Below are 19,115 nucleotides of genomic sequence, written 5' to 3' on the forward strand. Positions count from 1 at the left end.
GTTCAGTGTTTGGTATTTTATTCTTTTTTTTTTTGCAGCTATTATATTCATTTTTTACAGATATACTTCAATTTTGCTCTCTATCAGATCACACTGTTTCTACTAAGAGAGCAGTAGTACATCGCTGCCTACTGTCCTGATAAAATCGGGACTGTCCTGATTTGGCAATCTGGAGAAAACTTTGTTTAAACGCTCTCCTTACCAACTATAGGAAAATCGTCACATTCGTTACGATACAACCAACATTTTTCTTATTCAAATTTCTTTTGTACATCATAATTTTAAGAAAATGAACAGTGTGTTGTAGAGCATGTTTTGCTACAGAAACAATGTATCGCAAGAATTTTACTGCTATTATGTCTTGAGTGATAAAAAATCTATTCTGTGTTAGTTGGGTGTGAAGTTTTGTGGAAAATCTTGAAAATGGCTGGTAAATCATTTCTCTGTTATGTATTATTATTATATTTGTTGTTTTGAATTTATAATGTAAGCATTTGGGAGTATTCCTCTTAGTAGGGACCTGTGCTCGTGTCTGGATGAGACTTTTAGGTGATCTCAAACTAAGTACATTGATGGTATGCTCTTGGAATCTACATCAATTCCCTATTTGTACCATTCCTCTTTGTCTTACCCTTTCTTGGGTGCTTTAATTGTAATTCTAGAACTTTTTCCTATCCCATATTCTCCCTTTTTACTGGCGCTGATATGACCTAAATGTGTTGCAAGCGCCGTAAAACCCTTAAAAACAAAAAAAAAGTTGAGCACTGCTTTTTTGTGGTTTTTGTTTTCTACCTCTAGAACTGAATGTCTCTTCTCTGTCAGATTGTGTTTGAAACAGTCGAAGATGGTGAGATGGAGGCAGCAAGAAAAGCCTGGAAGTCTGACGTATCTCAGTGTCAACGGCTAAAGGAAAGAGTTCACCCTATGTAAGTGATGTCTGTGTCTATTGATTTATCTACACCTGTTCTACCGAATGTCATTAAGAAGAAAAAAAAAACCCAATCCCAAATATGGCCCATTTAATTTCTACACTTTCAAATCCTTTCTCTCATTCCTTTCTTCCCCCATCATTAAATCCTGAAAAAAAAACGCATTTGAAAATTTGACCAGAAAACTCATCCTTCAAATATTGATCGATTTAAATGACCTTTATCTTGGCAAAAACTCTCAAACCTTGGGATTTTCCATCCATCCATCCATCCATCCATCCATTCTTTCTTCCATCCATCCATCCTTTAATCTATCCATTCATTCATCTTTTCTTCCATCCATCCATCCATCCATTCAACTATCCATAAACCCGTTCGTCCATTCATCCTTTCTTTCATATATCCACCCATCCACAACCTCATCCATCCATCCTTTCATTCATATGTCCACCCATCCACCAACTCATCCATCCATCCATCCATCCATCCATCCATCCTTTCTTCCATCTATCCATTCATCCTTCCATCCAATCATCCATCCATCCTTCTTTACATCCATCCTTTCTTCCATCTTTTCATTAATCCATTCATCCATCCGTCTACCCATTGATCAATCCAGTCTTCCAAAAGAAGGAGAGAGAAACATCCTTATCACCAGTGCACTTCCCTATGTGAACAATGTACCTCATCTTGGTAACATTATCGGCTGTGTGCTCAGCGCTGATGTCTTTTCCAGGTAGTTTTTATTTATTATACTTTGGAATTGTAGAGTCTAGTTGGGTGCAGAGGAGTTTACAAATATTTATCATTTATTTCTCAATAAGAACTTAAGAACTTCATTTTTACAAAAATGCACACAAGGACATTCATTTTGATTTACATTTTATGGAAGGAAAGCAGTTTTGTCATGTACAATGGTAATTTAGGGTCACAGAAAAGGTAACAAAAATCCTATCTTTACTCTTTATACAATCATTATGCTCCAATATTTGTCACTTTCTGAAATACTTGACATTCATTCTAGGAATTGTTGGAAAGATTGAAATAATGAAGTCCAAAAGGTAGCACTCAGGATAACCTCTATATAAGTAGCATTTTCCTTAATTTCCTACTGCATATTGTAGACTTGTCAATTGATGATTTGAACATTACTAAGCATTAACCAATCAAAATATTTCCTACCATTTAGCCCATTCCGTCCTGTTGACTATTTATTTCCAGTCAACTGGCAGATATTCCTTAATTCCATAGCTACCTTTAGTACATGCCAAACAGACAAATAGGTCAGTCACACAGTTAGCATTTATCGACCTGTAAATTCTCAGTCAATTAACTGAAATCAGTCAATTCGTCAAATTCAAATATTTTTAAATAGGGAAGAAAGAAATGAATAAAGAAAGAATTCATGAATCGTAGTCGATTGACTGTAAAGTTAACTGGGAATGTTCCACAGCCCCACGCATAGCTCATGGGCCGTTTATATTAATGATGGATATATATTGCCAAGGTTAAGCGACGCTTTTTAGAATTGCCGTGTCTGAACACACCCCAGTGTATTTTCACACAGCCTTCGTGAAATTATTTTTTCACTTTCGAAACCTGTCGTAGCCAATTTTAACTGAGCCGCCGAGCGATAAATTTCACTGTTTCGTCTAAGCCAAAATTGACCACATTTACTTGAAGGACAGGAAAAGTATGAGAAAGAAAAATTCGAAACACTGGAAGTTCGTTATGTAGACACCTTCAAATCGAAAGTGAAATGATTGCTACAAGCACATCTCGATTACCTCATGTTGTAAACAAACTGGTTGACCGTTTCTAAGTTTCTTCGCTGATTGGGTACCTAATTACAAAGAACAATGGTAAGTAGCCTAATTAATTCCCTCGCAATTTAGTTTTCTGCCATTGCTTTGCTCAAGTGAGCTTGCTGTTTACCTTTCATTTTGATTCTTTGGATTTTACCGCTACGACGAATTACGAAGAGTTTCAGTTTCAGTCAATTTTTATAGAGCTCATTTACAGGTCTACATTTATCACAATAATGTTTTGGCTTATTAATGAAGGAATTGCATCTCAACACCTGATGACACAATTCATTTTTTTCAATCGTTTGTACTGAAATTGTGAGTGATGCTCAGGATAAGTGGGCTGTCTTCTCTGGGTGATAGTCAAGTGCTTAAGGTGGCTATGGGTATTTTGTTTATAATCAGTGGTTGATTTCAGGGGCAAAATTTACTTGATTCTAAATTTTCGAGTCAAAAAATAACTGTTGAAATGTATATTTGGCTAATTTTTAGTATTGAATAAGTTGATTGAATAACCTGAGACTCGTGTAAAAGATAGTAGTAAAAAAAAGACATCCATGTCAATAGCTTGCCAGCCACAGAGAGGTCACGGAGGAAACATCAATTATAGGAATGATATGCTTGATGTCTAAAAGTATAAGAATGTTTTTAAAAAAACACCCATTTAGTGGTTTCCCTGGGTTAAATAATGAAAAATAAACTAAAAACTGACGATATTGTATCAACATATAAGTAATTATAGGTTTATGAAGTGTTGAAAAATTGTTTACAAATTTGATACTCTACAACACATTGTTTAACCTTTGAGAAACGATTTCTGCCATTATATTATTGGAGCTAGATCAATTTTGGTTTGTTTTACATGATTGAATTGATAGAAACTGGTGGAAATGATTTGAAGTATTTTTATGGCGAATGTGTGTCACACAAACAACCGTTTGGCACAATCTCATATACAAATTGAACTTTACCAAAACTAATACTTAAGTGTATTAACTCACTCAATTTTAGAGATTTTTGATACTTTTCAAATTTGGAAAAAAAAATGAGCATGTGCATAGATAGTTTTATTCAACTAATATTAACATGTAAAAATTAAGAACATTAGCTTTGATACTACGTCTATAATTAGTCTCAGAAAAATGTAATAAATAGGCATGGGGTAAAAGTAACCCTGGGTATACAACGGATATAGTTAGTGTTTACCCAAGGGGTGACAGGGCTGATTTCACTCCAAAAGAAAACAAACAAAAAGAAACAATTTTTTGGTGTCATTGTTTGGCAGTTGTTTCCATTGCTTTTTGTAAGAGATGAGCAACTGTGATGTTTTCCAAAAGTTAGTTTCATCGCAGTTACTACTAATCTCTTGCTGAAAGCGGTGGAAATGACAGTCATAGCCTAGCAAGAGTCATACATCGAGTCAGCTTTTGGCCTTGACAGCTTTCAACCCGTTAACTGCCGTGCTCTGGAGAGACATGCATTTAAAAATTTGGCCAGAAAACTTGTCCTTCAAATAGTGATTGATTTGAATACCCTTATCTTGGCAAAAACTCTCAAACCTGGGGTTAAGATCTTTTATTTTGGATTTTTCCGTACAACTTTATTGTATGTAAATAAATTTTTTATTTGATGTTTGTTACAAGTCTGTATATGTCTATCTTGCATTTCCCCACAATAGGGCTGAAATTTCTCAGTACAACAGAAATTGAATTTATTTACTTTATTTGTATACTTGATTTCCTCCTTTTCGTTTTCCACCCCTTTTCAAGTTATGGAATGGAGGCTTCAATTTAATCAACAAAGATATATAATGTGGATGTTTTGGGTTTCTCCTCTGTCAACAAAACTCTATGAATGAAACTCTAAAGACGAATTAGAGAACTTAACAATGCCAACCTCACATCTCTTATTCATGTTTAGTGTTTCATTCATCATGTTTTGTTAATAAAGGGGAAACTCGAAACGCCCACATTATCTGTCTTCGCTGATTAATTCAAAACGTCCATTCCATTTCCTATTGTTATTTATTTCTTTGAGCTTCAAGTAGTAACATTTTCATCACCCTTTAAAAAAAAAAAATAGATTCTGCCGTTTGAGGAATCACAATGTGATTTATATTTGTGGTACGGATGAGTACGGGACTGCCACAGAGACGAAAGCTATCCAGGAAGGTGTAACTCCCCAGGAGATTTGTGACAAGTACAACAAACTACACACACAGATCTATCAGTGGTTCAATATAGACTTTGATCACTTTGGCCGTACCTCAACCCCAAAACAAACAGAGTAAGTACTTTTCACTTTTCTACCAGTTGTTCAATATCACTTTGATCACTTTGGCTATACCTCAAGCCCAAAATAAACTGAGTCAATTATTTTCATTTTACTTTTGCTGACATCCCAGACTACTAGATAATTGTCTTTACTATTTAATTTTCTCAAGTTTCGCTGTCGATGAATTGTATAAGCATTTTCTACAATTGGATTTTAGGAATAAAGCTATATTATTGTTTCAAAAAAAAAAAAACAAAAAAAAACGAAATTCAAAACAAGCAGAGTGAATTACTCTTTTAAAATATTTTTTGAAGAGATGGAAATATTGTTTGTATGTAGACAGGACCTTGTGTAAAGTCATATGTTATATTTCTTGTAATAGTCTTGATCAGAATTGCCCAAGATGTCTTCAAGAAATTAATTATGCAGTGCTGCAAGGGTTACATTCTCAATAAAAATCTTGATTTTATGCCGACAGTATCTTGTGTTAAGTCATATGTTTTTTTCTTTTAATAATCCTGATCAGAATTTCCCAAGATGTCTTCAAGAAACTATACAGCAAAGGTTACATTCTCAAAGACACAGTGGAACAGCTTCACTGTGACAAGTGCTCCAAGTGAGTATGAGTATTACCAATAGGCCTTTATGGTTGTAGGATTAAAGCATGTTCATTGGGCTATCAACACAAGTCTTTTAGATTAAGATTTTCACAAGCTTGCAGAGTTGTCACCAATAAATAAGTAAACTTTATAGAGTGCCAAGCTCCACCTAACCTGTTCAATGGCGCTTTACGAGACATAGGTGACATGTGAATTTTAAGAAAATGAAATGTTACAATTGTAGATTGGAGGTCACTTACTGTGTCTTCTAACCCCCTATATCTGTTTTCCAACATGCTTTCTGTCTTTGTCTTGAAATGAGATTACTTGGTTTTGTCCTGACCCTGACTGGGAGGGAAACAGTCAAATGTGTAATGAGAGTTTTAGAAGATGATATTTTTTGTCTTGTAAATCATCTCTCTGTTATGCACTTTATTTTTTGTTTGTTTTACATATATATGACTATAATCCTCTTGGTGGTTACCTGTGCTTGTGTCAGGATGAGACATTTAGGTGGTCTCAAACTAATTACACTGATAGTGCTCTTGGAATCTACATCTGTTCCCTATTTGAACTAATTCCTCTTTGTCTTACTTGTTCTTGGGTGCTTTGATTGTAGTTCTAGAACTTTTACTATCACATTTTCTTCCTTTTTTCCAGCGTTGAAATGACCTAAATGTGTTGCCAGTGTCGTAAAACCATTAAAAACAAACAACAATTTAATTCTATCCATCCACTCATCCATCCATCTATCCACTCAATCTATCCATTCATCCATCGACCATTGAACCATCCACCCACCCACCCATCCATCCATCCGTCAATCCATTTCATCCATCAATCCAAACATCCATCCATTCAATCCATCCATCCTTTCAAACCATCCATCCATTGTGTTTCTCTAGATTTCTAGCAGATCGTTTTGTAGAAGGCACATGCCCATTCTGTTCCTATCCACACATCCATCAATCCATACATCCATCTATCTAGATTTCTGGCAGACCGTTTGTGTAGAAGACAAATGTCCATTCTGTGCCTATCCACCCATCCGTCCATCCATTCATTCATCCATCCCCCAATCTATCCATCAATCCATACATCCATCTATCTAGATTTCTGGCAGACCGTTTGTGTAGAAGACAAATGTCCATTCTGTGCCTATCCACCCATCCGTCCATCCATTCATTCATCTATCCATCAATCCATATGTCCATCTATCTAGATTTCTGGCAGACCGTTTTGTAGAAGGTACATGTCCATTCTGTGCCTATCCACCCATCCGTCCATCCATTCATTCATCCATCCCCCAATCTATCCATCAATCCATATGTCCATCTATCTAGATTTCTGGCAGACCGTTTTGTAGAAGGTACATGTCCATTCTGTGCCTATCCACCCATCCGTCCATCCATTCATTCATCCATCCCCCAATCTATCCATCAATCCATATGTCCATCTATCTAGATTTCTGGCAGACCGTTTGTGTAGAAGACAAATGTCCATTCTGTGCCTATCCACCCATCCGTCCATCCATTCATTCATCCATCCCCCAATCTATCCATCAATCCATACATCCATCTATCTAGATTTCTGGCAGACCGTTTTGTAGAAGGTACATGTCCATTCTGTGCCTATGATGATGCCAGGGGAGATCAATGTGATGGCTGTGGCAAACTGATCAACGCAGTGGAACTCAAAAATCCCATGTGCAAGATGTGTAAATCTACACCAGTCATCAAATCCACCAATCACCTCTTTCTTGATTTGCCCAAGGTATGATGGGATTTTGTCACGCACTCTTCGTCTGGCTGGATGGGGTCTTTGACCTCCCATGGTGGGCAGGAGGGCACATGCTGTGTCTTCTATTCCCCCTATATCCATTTTCTGAGTTGCTTTCTGTCTTTTTAAAAAAAAAATTTGGAATGGGATTAATTGGTTTTGTCCTAACCCGTGCCATCTTTCTGTCTTTTTTTTTTTGGAATGGGATTAATTGGTTTTGGCTTGACCCTTGTCATAGTCCTTTGCTGAGAGGGAAACAGTCAAATGTTCGTTTTGGGATATGATATTTTTTTCCTGTTATGTGTCATGAATTATGTTTTTTTTATTTTGAATATATTAATGGTTTGTAAACATATGAGTGTATTCCTTCTACTAGAATTCTGTGCTTTTGTCTGTATGAGACTTTCAGGTGATCTCAAACTAAGTACATTGATAGTATGCTCTTGGAATCTACATCTGTTCCCTATTTGAACCAATTCCCATTTGTCTAACTTTTCTTTGTATGCTTTAAATTGTAAACCTATAATATTTTGACTATCCCAATTTCTTCCTTTTTACTGGCACTGAAATGACCTAAATGTGCCACAAGCGCTGTAAAACCCTTAAAAATAAACAAAACAAAACTGCCTGCCTGGCGTTAAATGCAATCTTTCAATACAATTTGTGTTTTCCTTCACCAACTGTATTTGGGATAATTGACGGGTTTAGTTCTACTCAGTACCCAGCTTCTATCTAGAAGCGACTGATAATAGAGATGATGTTAGTAATACAGCGTAACTTGGGACCAGCGTACACTGACACTGACTTAAGAGAGAGAGAGAGAGAGTGTGTGTGTGTGTGTGTGTGTGTGTTAATAAAGGGAAAACTTGAAATGCACACACCATTTGCCTACATTGATTAAACTAGAAAAAATATAAAAAATTAGTCCCTCAGAGCCGTTTTGCTCATGGAACTGGAGTTTATCCCAGTTTCTATAGCATGGAATATACAGTAGCAATTGCCTGCTACCCTTTGGATAGGATGCTAGTTTATCGCAATGTACTTTCTGCCAGATCGAACACACCCAGCTACCCAATCAATGCTGGGTGGACAGGGGGCCAGAAAAAATTTCGATTTCACCAGCGATTGATCTCGGTCCCTTTGTGTATGAAGCCCTACCAAGGTATTGGGACCCCCGATCAAACTAGAACTTACATTAAATCTGTCATTGTCATTTTTTTTTTTTTTAAAAACTTTTTCTATCCTCACACAAGCAAAATCCTCATTACACCCTGACAACCCAATCATATCATTATCATCTTCCAATCATACAGGCAGAGCCAAAACTGAGAACTCACTTAGACAACGTCTACAAATCGGGGACGTGGACCAATAACGCACGGGTGATCACAAACTCCTGGCTGAGGGATGGCCTCAAGCCGCGATGCATCAGTCGAGATTTGAAATGGGGTGTCCAAATCCCTCTAGAGGGCTACACCAACAAGGTGAGGAATAAAGACATACCACGTATGAGGCTGTGTCAGTGACATTCACCACCACAAAAATGTGACCCTCCGCCTCGAAGCGGTATTAAGTCGGGATTTGGAAAAAGAAGAAAACCGGTTTTAAAGTGGAAATGGTCAAAATGATCAAATTTCAGTTTTTGGTTGTTTCAGAAACTACAATAATTTTTCTCCATGAAAACATAATAATTCAACATAAACAATGACGATAAGTTATATAAATTTCAAGTTTAAAAATGCAACTATCAGTGACACATTCAAAATGAGAGTTGACTTTCTCTCAGAGAGCCACCCTTTCCAAGGCTTAGTAATACCGAGTCTTTTTCTCCACCAATAAGATGTAAGATATCACAGCAAAGGGCGTGTCTTTATCTATCTCAGAGAAAGCATCACTGTTTTCACAATTTCATGGTTCAACCAATAATGGACTTTAAAAACTGTAAACAAGTCTAGGTTTTTCCCTGACAACCTTACAAATGAATGATTCTGATTGGTCAACGCTCATCACATGCGCTGTGGCTGTAGACCATAATGCTCGGGCGATGCTTCATGACGTCAGCATGCGTGTGTTACATATGTGTGTGTTTGTGCATTTTGATACACACCACGTGCTATTATCTCTTTGTCTAGCTGCATCAAGTGATGGTCCTCCTTTGTCCCTCTTTTTTTATTCATGAAATTATAGGACATGCTAAGACTTGATAGGACAACAGTTGACTAATCTTACACTTACAGAGATTGTTGTAGGATAAACATTTAATTTTAAGTACAAAAGCAGAACAATAAATAGAACCTTCAACAATTAATGAACTCCTGATGGAAATACGTGTAACTAAAAAATGAAATGGATGGATAGATACACAGACAGACAAACCTATAAATGGATAAATAGATAGGAAGATAGATAGATAGAGATAGATAGATAGATAGATAGATAGATAGATAGATAGTAGATAGATAGATAGTAGATAGATAGATAGATAGATAGATAGATAGATGAAGAGGGGAGAGAGACAAACAGAGGATGAGGAGAGAGAGAGAGAGAGAGAGAGAGAGAGAGAGAGAGAGAGAGAGAAGAGAGAGAGAGAGAGAGAGAGAGAGAGAGAGTGGATGTTCGTTTTGTCATGCTTTCTTTGTATACTGAAAGAAAGGAGGAGGGGGGGAGGGGGTCTTTTTAGACAATGAACAATGTGGGTGAACGCTAAGGACAACTTGAGAGATTCAATAACAGGTTTTCATGTAAGTCACTACACAATAAGCCCCACCCCTCCTCCTCAAGCTGTCATCTGACTCAAAATGGAAACAATGCAATGATTGATTTGACCAGCCCATTTCTTTAATTGCAATCTCATTGGTCAATATGTTTCCAGTTGATTGACTATGACTTACTTTGTGACAAAATGCTTTCTTTAAACTATCCCTACAATTCTTTGCTCCGCCTCCATCCCTTTCTTCATGTCTACCTCACTCTCTCAGTCTCCCTTTTGTTTCTTTCACACACACACACACACACACACACACATACACACACAAACACACACAAACACACACACACAAACACACACACACAGACACACAAACACATACAATTATACAGGTTTCAATCTTTATTCTATTTCCCTCGCGTCCTCTTAATGCACAAGCAGTCTCACTCCCCTCCCCCTCTCGCTCCTCTTTTTCTCTATATCTCTCTCTTTCTTTCTTTCTCTCTCTCTCTCTCTCTCACACACATACATGTGTGTGTTTGTGTGTGTGTGTGTGCGTGCCTGTGTGTATGTATTTTACTCTCTCATTCTATCTCTTCCTCTCTAATCCTCTTTCTTGATAATTCTTTCCCTGCCCACCCGGCTTCACGTAGTTTCAAAACTGTACTTTCAAATTATAAAACCTTCTTTAACTTTAGGCATTTTGAAATCGTATTTTCTCTATTAAATAAGACAAACATTTCACATTAATATCACATTAATAATACATTATTTCATTGATTCTTTATTCAAATATCAAAAATTCTTGAAAAAGTGAGCAATTGTCGGCATTTTTTTTCCAGTGTTTTATTTGTTTAAGAACATCTTACATAATAATAAATAACTACAAAAGTAATTATTGGATTGTTTCAAAAATTTTTATGTACATTATTAGATGTATAATCTAAGCTCATGCCAAATTTCACTATTCTCGTCAAATTTTCGATGCCCGTATCTAAGGAGTTATCTTTGCCCATTGATTTGACTGTGCGTGAAAACGGTGCCTCACTTCAAAGTCGATTTTCTCAAAATTTGGTTTTCACACTCCCCCTACTTCAAACGGTCATATCTCGGCAATGAATAATCAGAATTGTATAAATTTGGTATCAAATTTTAAAGCATAAAATAAGCTATGATTGGGTACCAAAAACCCAAAATTGAAAAATCCGACTTAATACCGTTTCGAGGCGGAGGGTCACAAATATGCTACTCCAATACTAAATTTTTCCGTCTACTTTAATGCTGATAGGAGCCACTTGGAGGAAGCGCTGCGTCACATGATCACTTTTACCGTTGCTTTAGCGTTGATCACTGGAGCCCACCAACTTCAGTTTGATTTAAATTCTATATTATTATTATTCTATATTTTCAAACGGAATTGTGTTCAATTTATATGTTGTGAATTCATTCATCTGGATAGTGTATATATTCGTAAAACTTGTGCAATTTTAAACAATAGTTTAACGCCTTCTTCTTCTTCTTCTTCTTCTTCTTCTTCTTCTTCTTCTTCTTCTTCTTCTTCTTCTTCTTCTTCTTCTTCTTCTTCTTCTTCTTCTTCTTCTTCTTCTTCTTCTTCTTCTTCTTGCTATTACTATATTATTATTATTATTATTATTATTATTATTATTATTATATTATTATTATTATTATTATTATTATTATTATTATTATTATTATTATTATTATTATTATTATTATTCCAATACCCCAGGTATTCTATGTATGGTTTGATGCACCACTTGGCTATGTCAGTATTACAGCTTCTTACACTGACCAGTGGCAAAAATGGTGGAAAGGCGGGGAAAAGGTGAGTCGACTGATTTAATTAAACTTCCAACTTGGATGGGGTCGTCCTAATAGTAATAGCTTAGTTGGTAGAACACTCTCTTCACTGGCAAATGGACTTGGACCGATCTTGAGTAAAGTTGAGGTTTTTTTTCTTCGTATCACCCTGTCCACCCAGCAGTGATTTGATTAAGATAAGATATACTTTATTCATCCCCAAAAATGGAAATTCGTTTACAGACGTGGCATGCATGAAAATGTATAAACACAAAGTTGAGAATCTATGGCGACAATGTATATAAATATATGCAAATGCACAAAAATGTAAAAATATACAACCAAGAACCAATAGCAACACTTAATATATTAATTTGATAAATTGAGATAGGCTATACTTCTGGCCTTTAGTCCGAACTTGTGTGTGTATATTTAAAAGATAGTATTTAATTTAAATCACAGTTGCGCGTTAAAAATTTGAAGACCATGTGGCAAAAATGAATTAAGGTGACACGTTGTCTTTGTTTTTATAGATATAAGGCGACGGCTCCTCATGGAGAACATAATATATTTGTGAAGGGGGTGATCACCATGATAACAATAATAATAATATTAATGGATAGCATTTATTTATAACGTGCCAATCCTCACAGACATCAGGCTTTAGGCACTACACAATTAGAAAGTGAAAAGAAATGTTTTTTAAGTCTTCCTTTTAAATGTCATCTCTCTTAGCTCCTGCGGTGAATTATTCCAGATTGTTGGTTTTTGGCGTTTAAAAGATCAATCTTCCATTGTTTTCAGGCGAGTTTGTAGGACAAATAGGAGGGTTGTGTCATCTGCAGTTCTGAGCCCTTAGATCGGGCGGATAGACTAGTGTCCTATCCTGAAGGTAGCAACCAATCGCTATTGTCTGTTTAATACTAAAATGATCGGAATAAACTCCAGTTCCATGGCTCTGAATGACTACTTTGTCAACTTAGCTGCTTGAAAAGATCTTCCTAATGGTTTCGCCTCCAGATTAATGCCAAAAAAAAAAAAAAACCCAAAAAACAAGCGAAAATATATTGTATGATTTTACAGAGGTGTTCAAGTTGTAGGCCTTTTTACCTTTTCTTGGTCGGTCATTTTATTTTCAACAAGACAACTTTCTGAACTAGTACACAGTCTTACTTGTAAGAACAAAATGACATTCGATTTATATATAAACAGGAATGGCCTCCAATTAGTCCTGGCTTTAATTCTACTGGCTACAGCTTTGGTTATTGATGTCCAAAGTGGTTTATAAGGGTTGTGCAATAGTTTACACAGAAACCCCCCCCCCCAAAAAAAAAATACAAAAAAACTTAAGATTTTATATAGCGCAAGATGCACTTAACATGCTCAAAGCGCTATACAAGGTGAAGGTTTCCCTGGCCAACAGCAACACTTGACATGTAGGACATAACATCGAGCCTTTTCGACGATAATACAGTTTTTTTTCCGGACAGAGACAAGGCTGTTAACGGCCAGGTACTTATTTTACACATGAGTACAGTGAGAGAATGTGAGTAAACAGCCATTTTCAAGGACTCAACTATGCGCTGAAAGCGAGTGTCATACCACAAGACCACATAGCTGCATAGAAGCAGAATAAAAAGAGTCAATTCAAAATATTGAGAATGCAATCCCTAGAGAAATCGCCTATGCAGATGATGTCGATTTTATTGGATCAACACCAGCAAATATAGACATCATACAAAATACCCTCATGAAATATAACCTCCAAGTCAATGCCAATAAAACCGAATTTACAACAATATCGAGGAACAAAGAGGAATGGAAAAGAACAAAGAAAGTCGGCTCACTAATTGGAGACACCGAGGATGTACAAAGAAGAAAACAGCTATCAAACGCCGCACTCAGTAAACTCACCAATGTATGGATTAGAGGTGACAAAATAAAGAGAAAAACCAAACTGAAACTGTACCATGCTCTTGTAAAACCGGTACTTCTGTATAACTGCGGCACTTGGGCGTTGACAAAATCCGAAGAAGAACATCTGGATGCCTTCCATCGCACACAGCTAAGAAGGGTACTGGACATCAAATACCCCAAAAAGATCTCAAATGAATCACTCTATAAGATCACAAAAGAAAGACCAATCTCCCTTGACATTTTACAACAACGATGGCAACTTTTCGGTCACATACTACGCAGGGACAAAAACATACCAGCAAACCAAGCCATGTCGGGATACTTCCAAAAACACGGGAACCTTTTCAGAGGAAGACCGATCACAACACTCCCCGTGATCCTAAACAAAAACCTCACAACACTTGGACAAAGCATTAGTCTCATAACGGCAGGGGACCTTGAAAATCTGAGAACCCTAGCAGAGGACCGGCAATATTGGAGACACCTCACACAGGAAATACTGGAAACAGCCAAGGCGACCCGATCTTTCGGTCGAGACGCGAAAGGCATCTAAGTCAAGTCAAGTCAAGTCAATTCAAAATGCTTTGGATCGAATCACTATTCAAGACATTAGAAAATCAATAAGATCAAGGGAAAAAAGGCTACACATAGTCATAAAGCAAAATGAGGGATCAATGGATTACATATAAATTTGAGAATAACATCCCAAATCTTCGATATGGCAAAAACTTGTTGTGTTTATTTAAACAATCAGAGAATTCAAATTTTTCAATATATTTTCTTGAAATATTGTCTACAGAAATTTCATTGATTGGGTTTGGTTGTGGTAAGAATTCAGACTCGCATCATTTATAGTTGGCCATCTACAGGTTTCTGAACTTTTCCAGTTTTTTATTTTTCTCGCACATATTTTTATATATAAGTATTCTAATTCTATTTTTCAATGATATAACTATTTATTGACATTTATTAATTTCTTATTAGTGACAGCTTGTCCAATATTCTGACTGGGTGGGGTTGCTGACCTCCCATAGTGGGCAGGAAGGTACATGCTGTGTCTTCTATCCCCTTATATCTGTTTTCCAACTTGCTTTCTCTGTCTTTGTCTTGGAATGAGATGGTTTAGTCCTGGCCCTGGCCGGATACCCTGGCTGGGAGGGAAACAGTCAAATCAAATGTGTTAGTTTTGGGAGATATTTTTTCCTTGTAAATCAGTTCTCTTTTATGCACTGTATTATTTTTCATTTTACATACATATGATTTGTAAACAATCGAGTGTTTTCCTCTTGGCGGGGACCTGTGCTTGTGTCTCGATGAGACATTTAGTGATCTCAAACTAAGTACACTGATTGTTTGCTCTTGGAATCTACATCTGTTCCCTACTTGAACCAATTTCCCTTTGCCTTGCTTATTCTTGGGTGCTTTGATTGTAATTCTAGAACTTTTTACTACCCATTTTTCTTCCTTTTTACTGACGCTGATATGACCTAAATGTGTTGCAAGTGCTGTAAAACCCTTAAAAACAAAAACATCTTCCTTTTTACTGGCGATGATATGACCTAAATGTGTTGCAAGTGCTGTAAGACCCTTAAAAACAAACAAACAAACAAAACAATAATTCTGATTGACTTCCCTCCTCCAGGTTGAATTATATCACTTCCTAGGGAAGGACAACGTTCCCTTTCACAGTGTGATATTCCCCTCCTGTCTCCTGGGAGCTGATGATGGATACGTCATCTGCAGACATATGATAGCCACAGGTAGGGTGATAAATGTTACCTCTCATCTCACAACTGTAGTTGCAAGATTTCTGGCTTAACCCAGATTTCCAGCTTTTTTTAAAAGTGGATTGTAATTTCCTTTAAAAAAATGTTTAATTAAAAAATACTTTAAAAAACCCAACAATTTCCTGATCTTCTGTCCAGATTGTTAAAATAATAAAGAATTTAATTTTTTAAAATCATTATATTATTATTATTTATTATTATTATTATTATATTATATTATTATTATTATTATTATTATTATATTATTATTATTATTATTATTATTATTATTATTATTATTATTATTATTATTATTTTTATATTATTATTATTATTATTATTGTTATTATTATTATTACGAGGATGGGCTGAAAAGTTTTGCAATTTCCTTTATAACTCCCTTATTTTTAGAAATGCATAAAAAGGTAAAATCAGGGCTAAATATTCTTACTTTATTTTTCGACATAGTCATCGTCACAAGCAACACAGAGCTGCCAATGCCACACCAATTGACGCAACCCAGTCGGAAAAAAACTGAAGTCCTTTTTCTCTACACCAAATCGGACAGCAGCCTTCATATCTTTGTCACTTTCATAGTGGTTTTCTTTGAGATACTCCTTCAATTTAGGGAATAAGAAGCAGTCTGAAGGTGCTAGGTTGGGACTGTAGGGTGGATGTGGCAAGGTGGAGAAATCAATTTTTTTCAGTGGTTTGAGTCTGTTGACTCGTGTGGTGTTGAGCGTTATCACGTTGCGATCTCGCTTTTTTCTGGGCTTGCACTCTTTTGAACCGGATGCTTAGTTTTTTTCCCCAGTTTGGCAACATATTGATCGAAATTTACTGTTTTGCCCTGCTCCAGAAATTCGATGCGAACAACCTTTAAAGTCCCAGAGAATTGTGAGCTGCACATTTCTAACCGACGCAGCTACTGGTGGACCCATGACTCGTCTTCATTGTCTATTTGCTGAATAAAGGCATCACCTTTGTCTTCATACCTTTTCAAATAGTTTGGAGCAAAGTGTTTTTCATTTTGCTCTTTCATGTCACTTGTCAACATTTGTGGTACCCACCCGGCAGACACTCTTTGTATCCTAGGATCACGATGTGGTGTACCCTTTCCTTTTGAAATTCCTTCTTTCGTAATGTCAGTTTGTCTATCACGCCGATTTGCCAGAATCATGCTTTCGACTTGTTTGATTACTGATGTTCGAGGCATCTAGGTCTCCCTCAACGAGTTTGATCTTGAAGTTTTGTTTCGATTAGGTCTCCTCCTTCCTCCTTCCACATATTGCCAAATGGTGCTATATTCAACACAAGCATCGCCATAAACACGCTTCATTTTGTTTTAGATTTCAATGGGTGAACAGCATTCAGCATTCAGAAATTCAATAACAGCACACTGCTTTAATTGAATATCTTTTGGTGTCGCCATTTTCTCTATTGTTTTGACCGAGGTTATTATTATTATTATTATTATTATTATTATTATTATTATTATTATATTATTATTATTATTATTATTATTATTATTATATTATTATTATTATTATTATTATTATTATTATTATATTATTATTATTATTTTTATTGTAATGCATATTGGAAATTCTAATTGTAATAAAGTTACAGAGCTAAATTCAGGACCGTTGTTGAATTTGACAGATATGCTAATATTATTTGAGTCACTCAGATTCCTAAAATATTTTATCTATCAGTTGATTCTAATTACATGTAATTGTTTTTAATTACACCAGAATACCTCAACTATGAAGACACCAAATTCTCCAAGAGTCGGGAAACAGGCGTATTCGGAGATCAGGCTGCCACCACAGGGATACCTGCTGATGTCTTCAGGTTTTACCTCTTATATGTTAGACCAGAATCACAGGTAGGATATATTTAATTATGTCTATTTTAGAAGATTTTTTTTTTTAAATAGAAGAACTTTGTAATGATTTGAATGCCACTTCTATTTTGTTATTTTAAATGTCAGTTGCACGTTAGCACACACACAAAAAAGGCATATGGGTATTTTCCTTGATGTTGGTGACTCAACTCTGTATTGTTCTTTACACTATGAGTTTTTTGTGTCTAAAAATGAGCATTTATATAGCGTAACATCCACTTATCGTGCTCGAAGCGCTTTACAAGGGCTCCATGGCCAACAACAACAATTAACATTTAGGACGGGACATGATGCCAGTTAGGCGACATTACATTTTTTCGGACAGAGACAACGCTGTTAACGGCCAGGTACTCATTTTACACCTGAGTATGGTGAGAGAATGTGAGTAAAGAGCCTTCTCCAAGGACTCAACAACCATGCGCCGAGCGAAGCTTGAACCCAGGACCTTCCGATCCGAAAGCGTGTCATACCTCTAGACCATATAGCCAAGGTTTTTGTGTCAGTATTTTTGATCATCAGGGTTCCAATAACTGGTAGAGCTCTTGCTTCACATGCAAAGGAACTGGAATTAACTCACTCAATCCTAGAGATTTTTGCTACTTTTCAAAATTGGATTAAATGTATTAAAAATTAGAATGCACATAGATAGATTTATTCAACTATCATTAACATGGAAAATCTAAAAACATTAGCTTTGATACTTCACCTATAATTTGTCTCAGAAAAATATAATACATAGGCATGGGGTAAAAGTATCCCCGGGTAAACTTTGGATATAGTCGGTGTTAGGGCTGAGTGAGTTAATCCTGCGTGCAGTCCAGATTTTTTTTCAGACCTATATGGTTGAATAGCTGGATCTCTTTGGTCTGGTGGGAATCACTTTCTGATAACTTGATAATAATAATAATGATAATAATAATAATAATAATAATAATAATAATAATAATAATAATAATAATAATAATAATAATAATAATAATAATAATAATAATAATAATAATAATAATAATAATAATAATAATAATAATAATAATAATAATAATGGATGGCATTTATGACGCGCCAATCCTCACATCCTATCTGAAAGGTAGCATGCAATTGCTACATCTGTTTAATGCCAAAGAGATCAGAAAACTAGTCAAAAGCATGATGCTTTTTTTGTCAGATTTAATGGAGCCAGTCACCCAATTACTTGTTGATGGACAGTGGCATTAGGAAAATAATTAGGAGTGCATCCAGAATGGTTACAAGCCTCTTAGCCTGTGAGACAAATGGGTGCTCCAGACCTGCTTACTATTACTATGTGGTCTTGTGGTATGACACTCGCTTTTGGATCTGAAGGTCCTGGGTTCAAACCTCGCTCAGCGCATAGTTGAGTCCTTGGAAAAGGCTCTTTACTCATATTCTCTCTTCAGTCACCCAATTACTGCTGGATGGACAGTGGCATTAGGAAAATAATTAGGATGGTTACTGGCCTCTTAGCCTGTGAGACAAATGGGTGCTCCAGACCTGCTTACTATTACTATGTGGTCTGGTGGTATGACACTCGCTTTTGGATCAGAAGTTCCTGGGTTCGAACCTCGTCCAGTGCATAGTTGACTCCTTGGAAAAG

General features: G+C 36.1%; 1 protein-coding gene across 1 annotated transcript in view; it reads left to right on the top strand.

The window, feature by feature from the left end:
* The window catches only part of LOC144958245 (methionine--tRNA ligase, cytoplasmic-like), a 45,143-nt gene that overhangs the window by 12,419 nt on the left and 13,609 nt on the right, over positions 1–19,115 (top strand). Inside the window, exons 8-16 of the mRNA XM_078890087.1 lie at positions 823–926; positions 1,549–1,665; positions 4,817–5,020; positions 5,535–5,624; positions 7,194–7,380; positions 8,700–8,870; positions 11,844–11,939; positions 15,474–15,591; positions 17,352–17,485. Coding sequence (XP_078746213.1) covers positions 823–926; positions 1,549–1,665; positions 4,817–5,020; positions 5,535–5,624; positions 7,194–7,380; positions 8,700–8,870; positions 11,844–11,939; positions 15,474–15,591; positions 17,352–17,485 — 1,221 coding nt within the window. The remainder of the gene's footprint in view (positions 1–822; positions 927–1,548; positions 1,666–4,816; positions 5,021–5,534; positions 5,625–7,193; positions 7,381–8,699; positions 8,871–11,843; positions 11,940–15,473; positions 15,592–17,351; positions 17,486–19,115) is intronic.

The sequence above is a fragment of the Berghia stephanieae genome, chromosome 12 (assembly GCF_034508935.2).
Source record: "Berghia stephanieae isolate SIO BIC M18660-M18661 chromosome 12, UCSD_Bste_1.3, whole genome shotgun sequence".
Classification (NCBI taxonomy): Eukaryota; Metazoa; Mollusca; class Gastropoda; order Nudibranchia; family Aeolidiidae; genus Berghia; species Berghia stephanieae.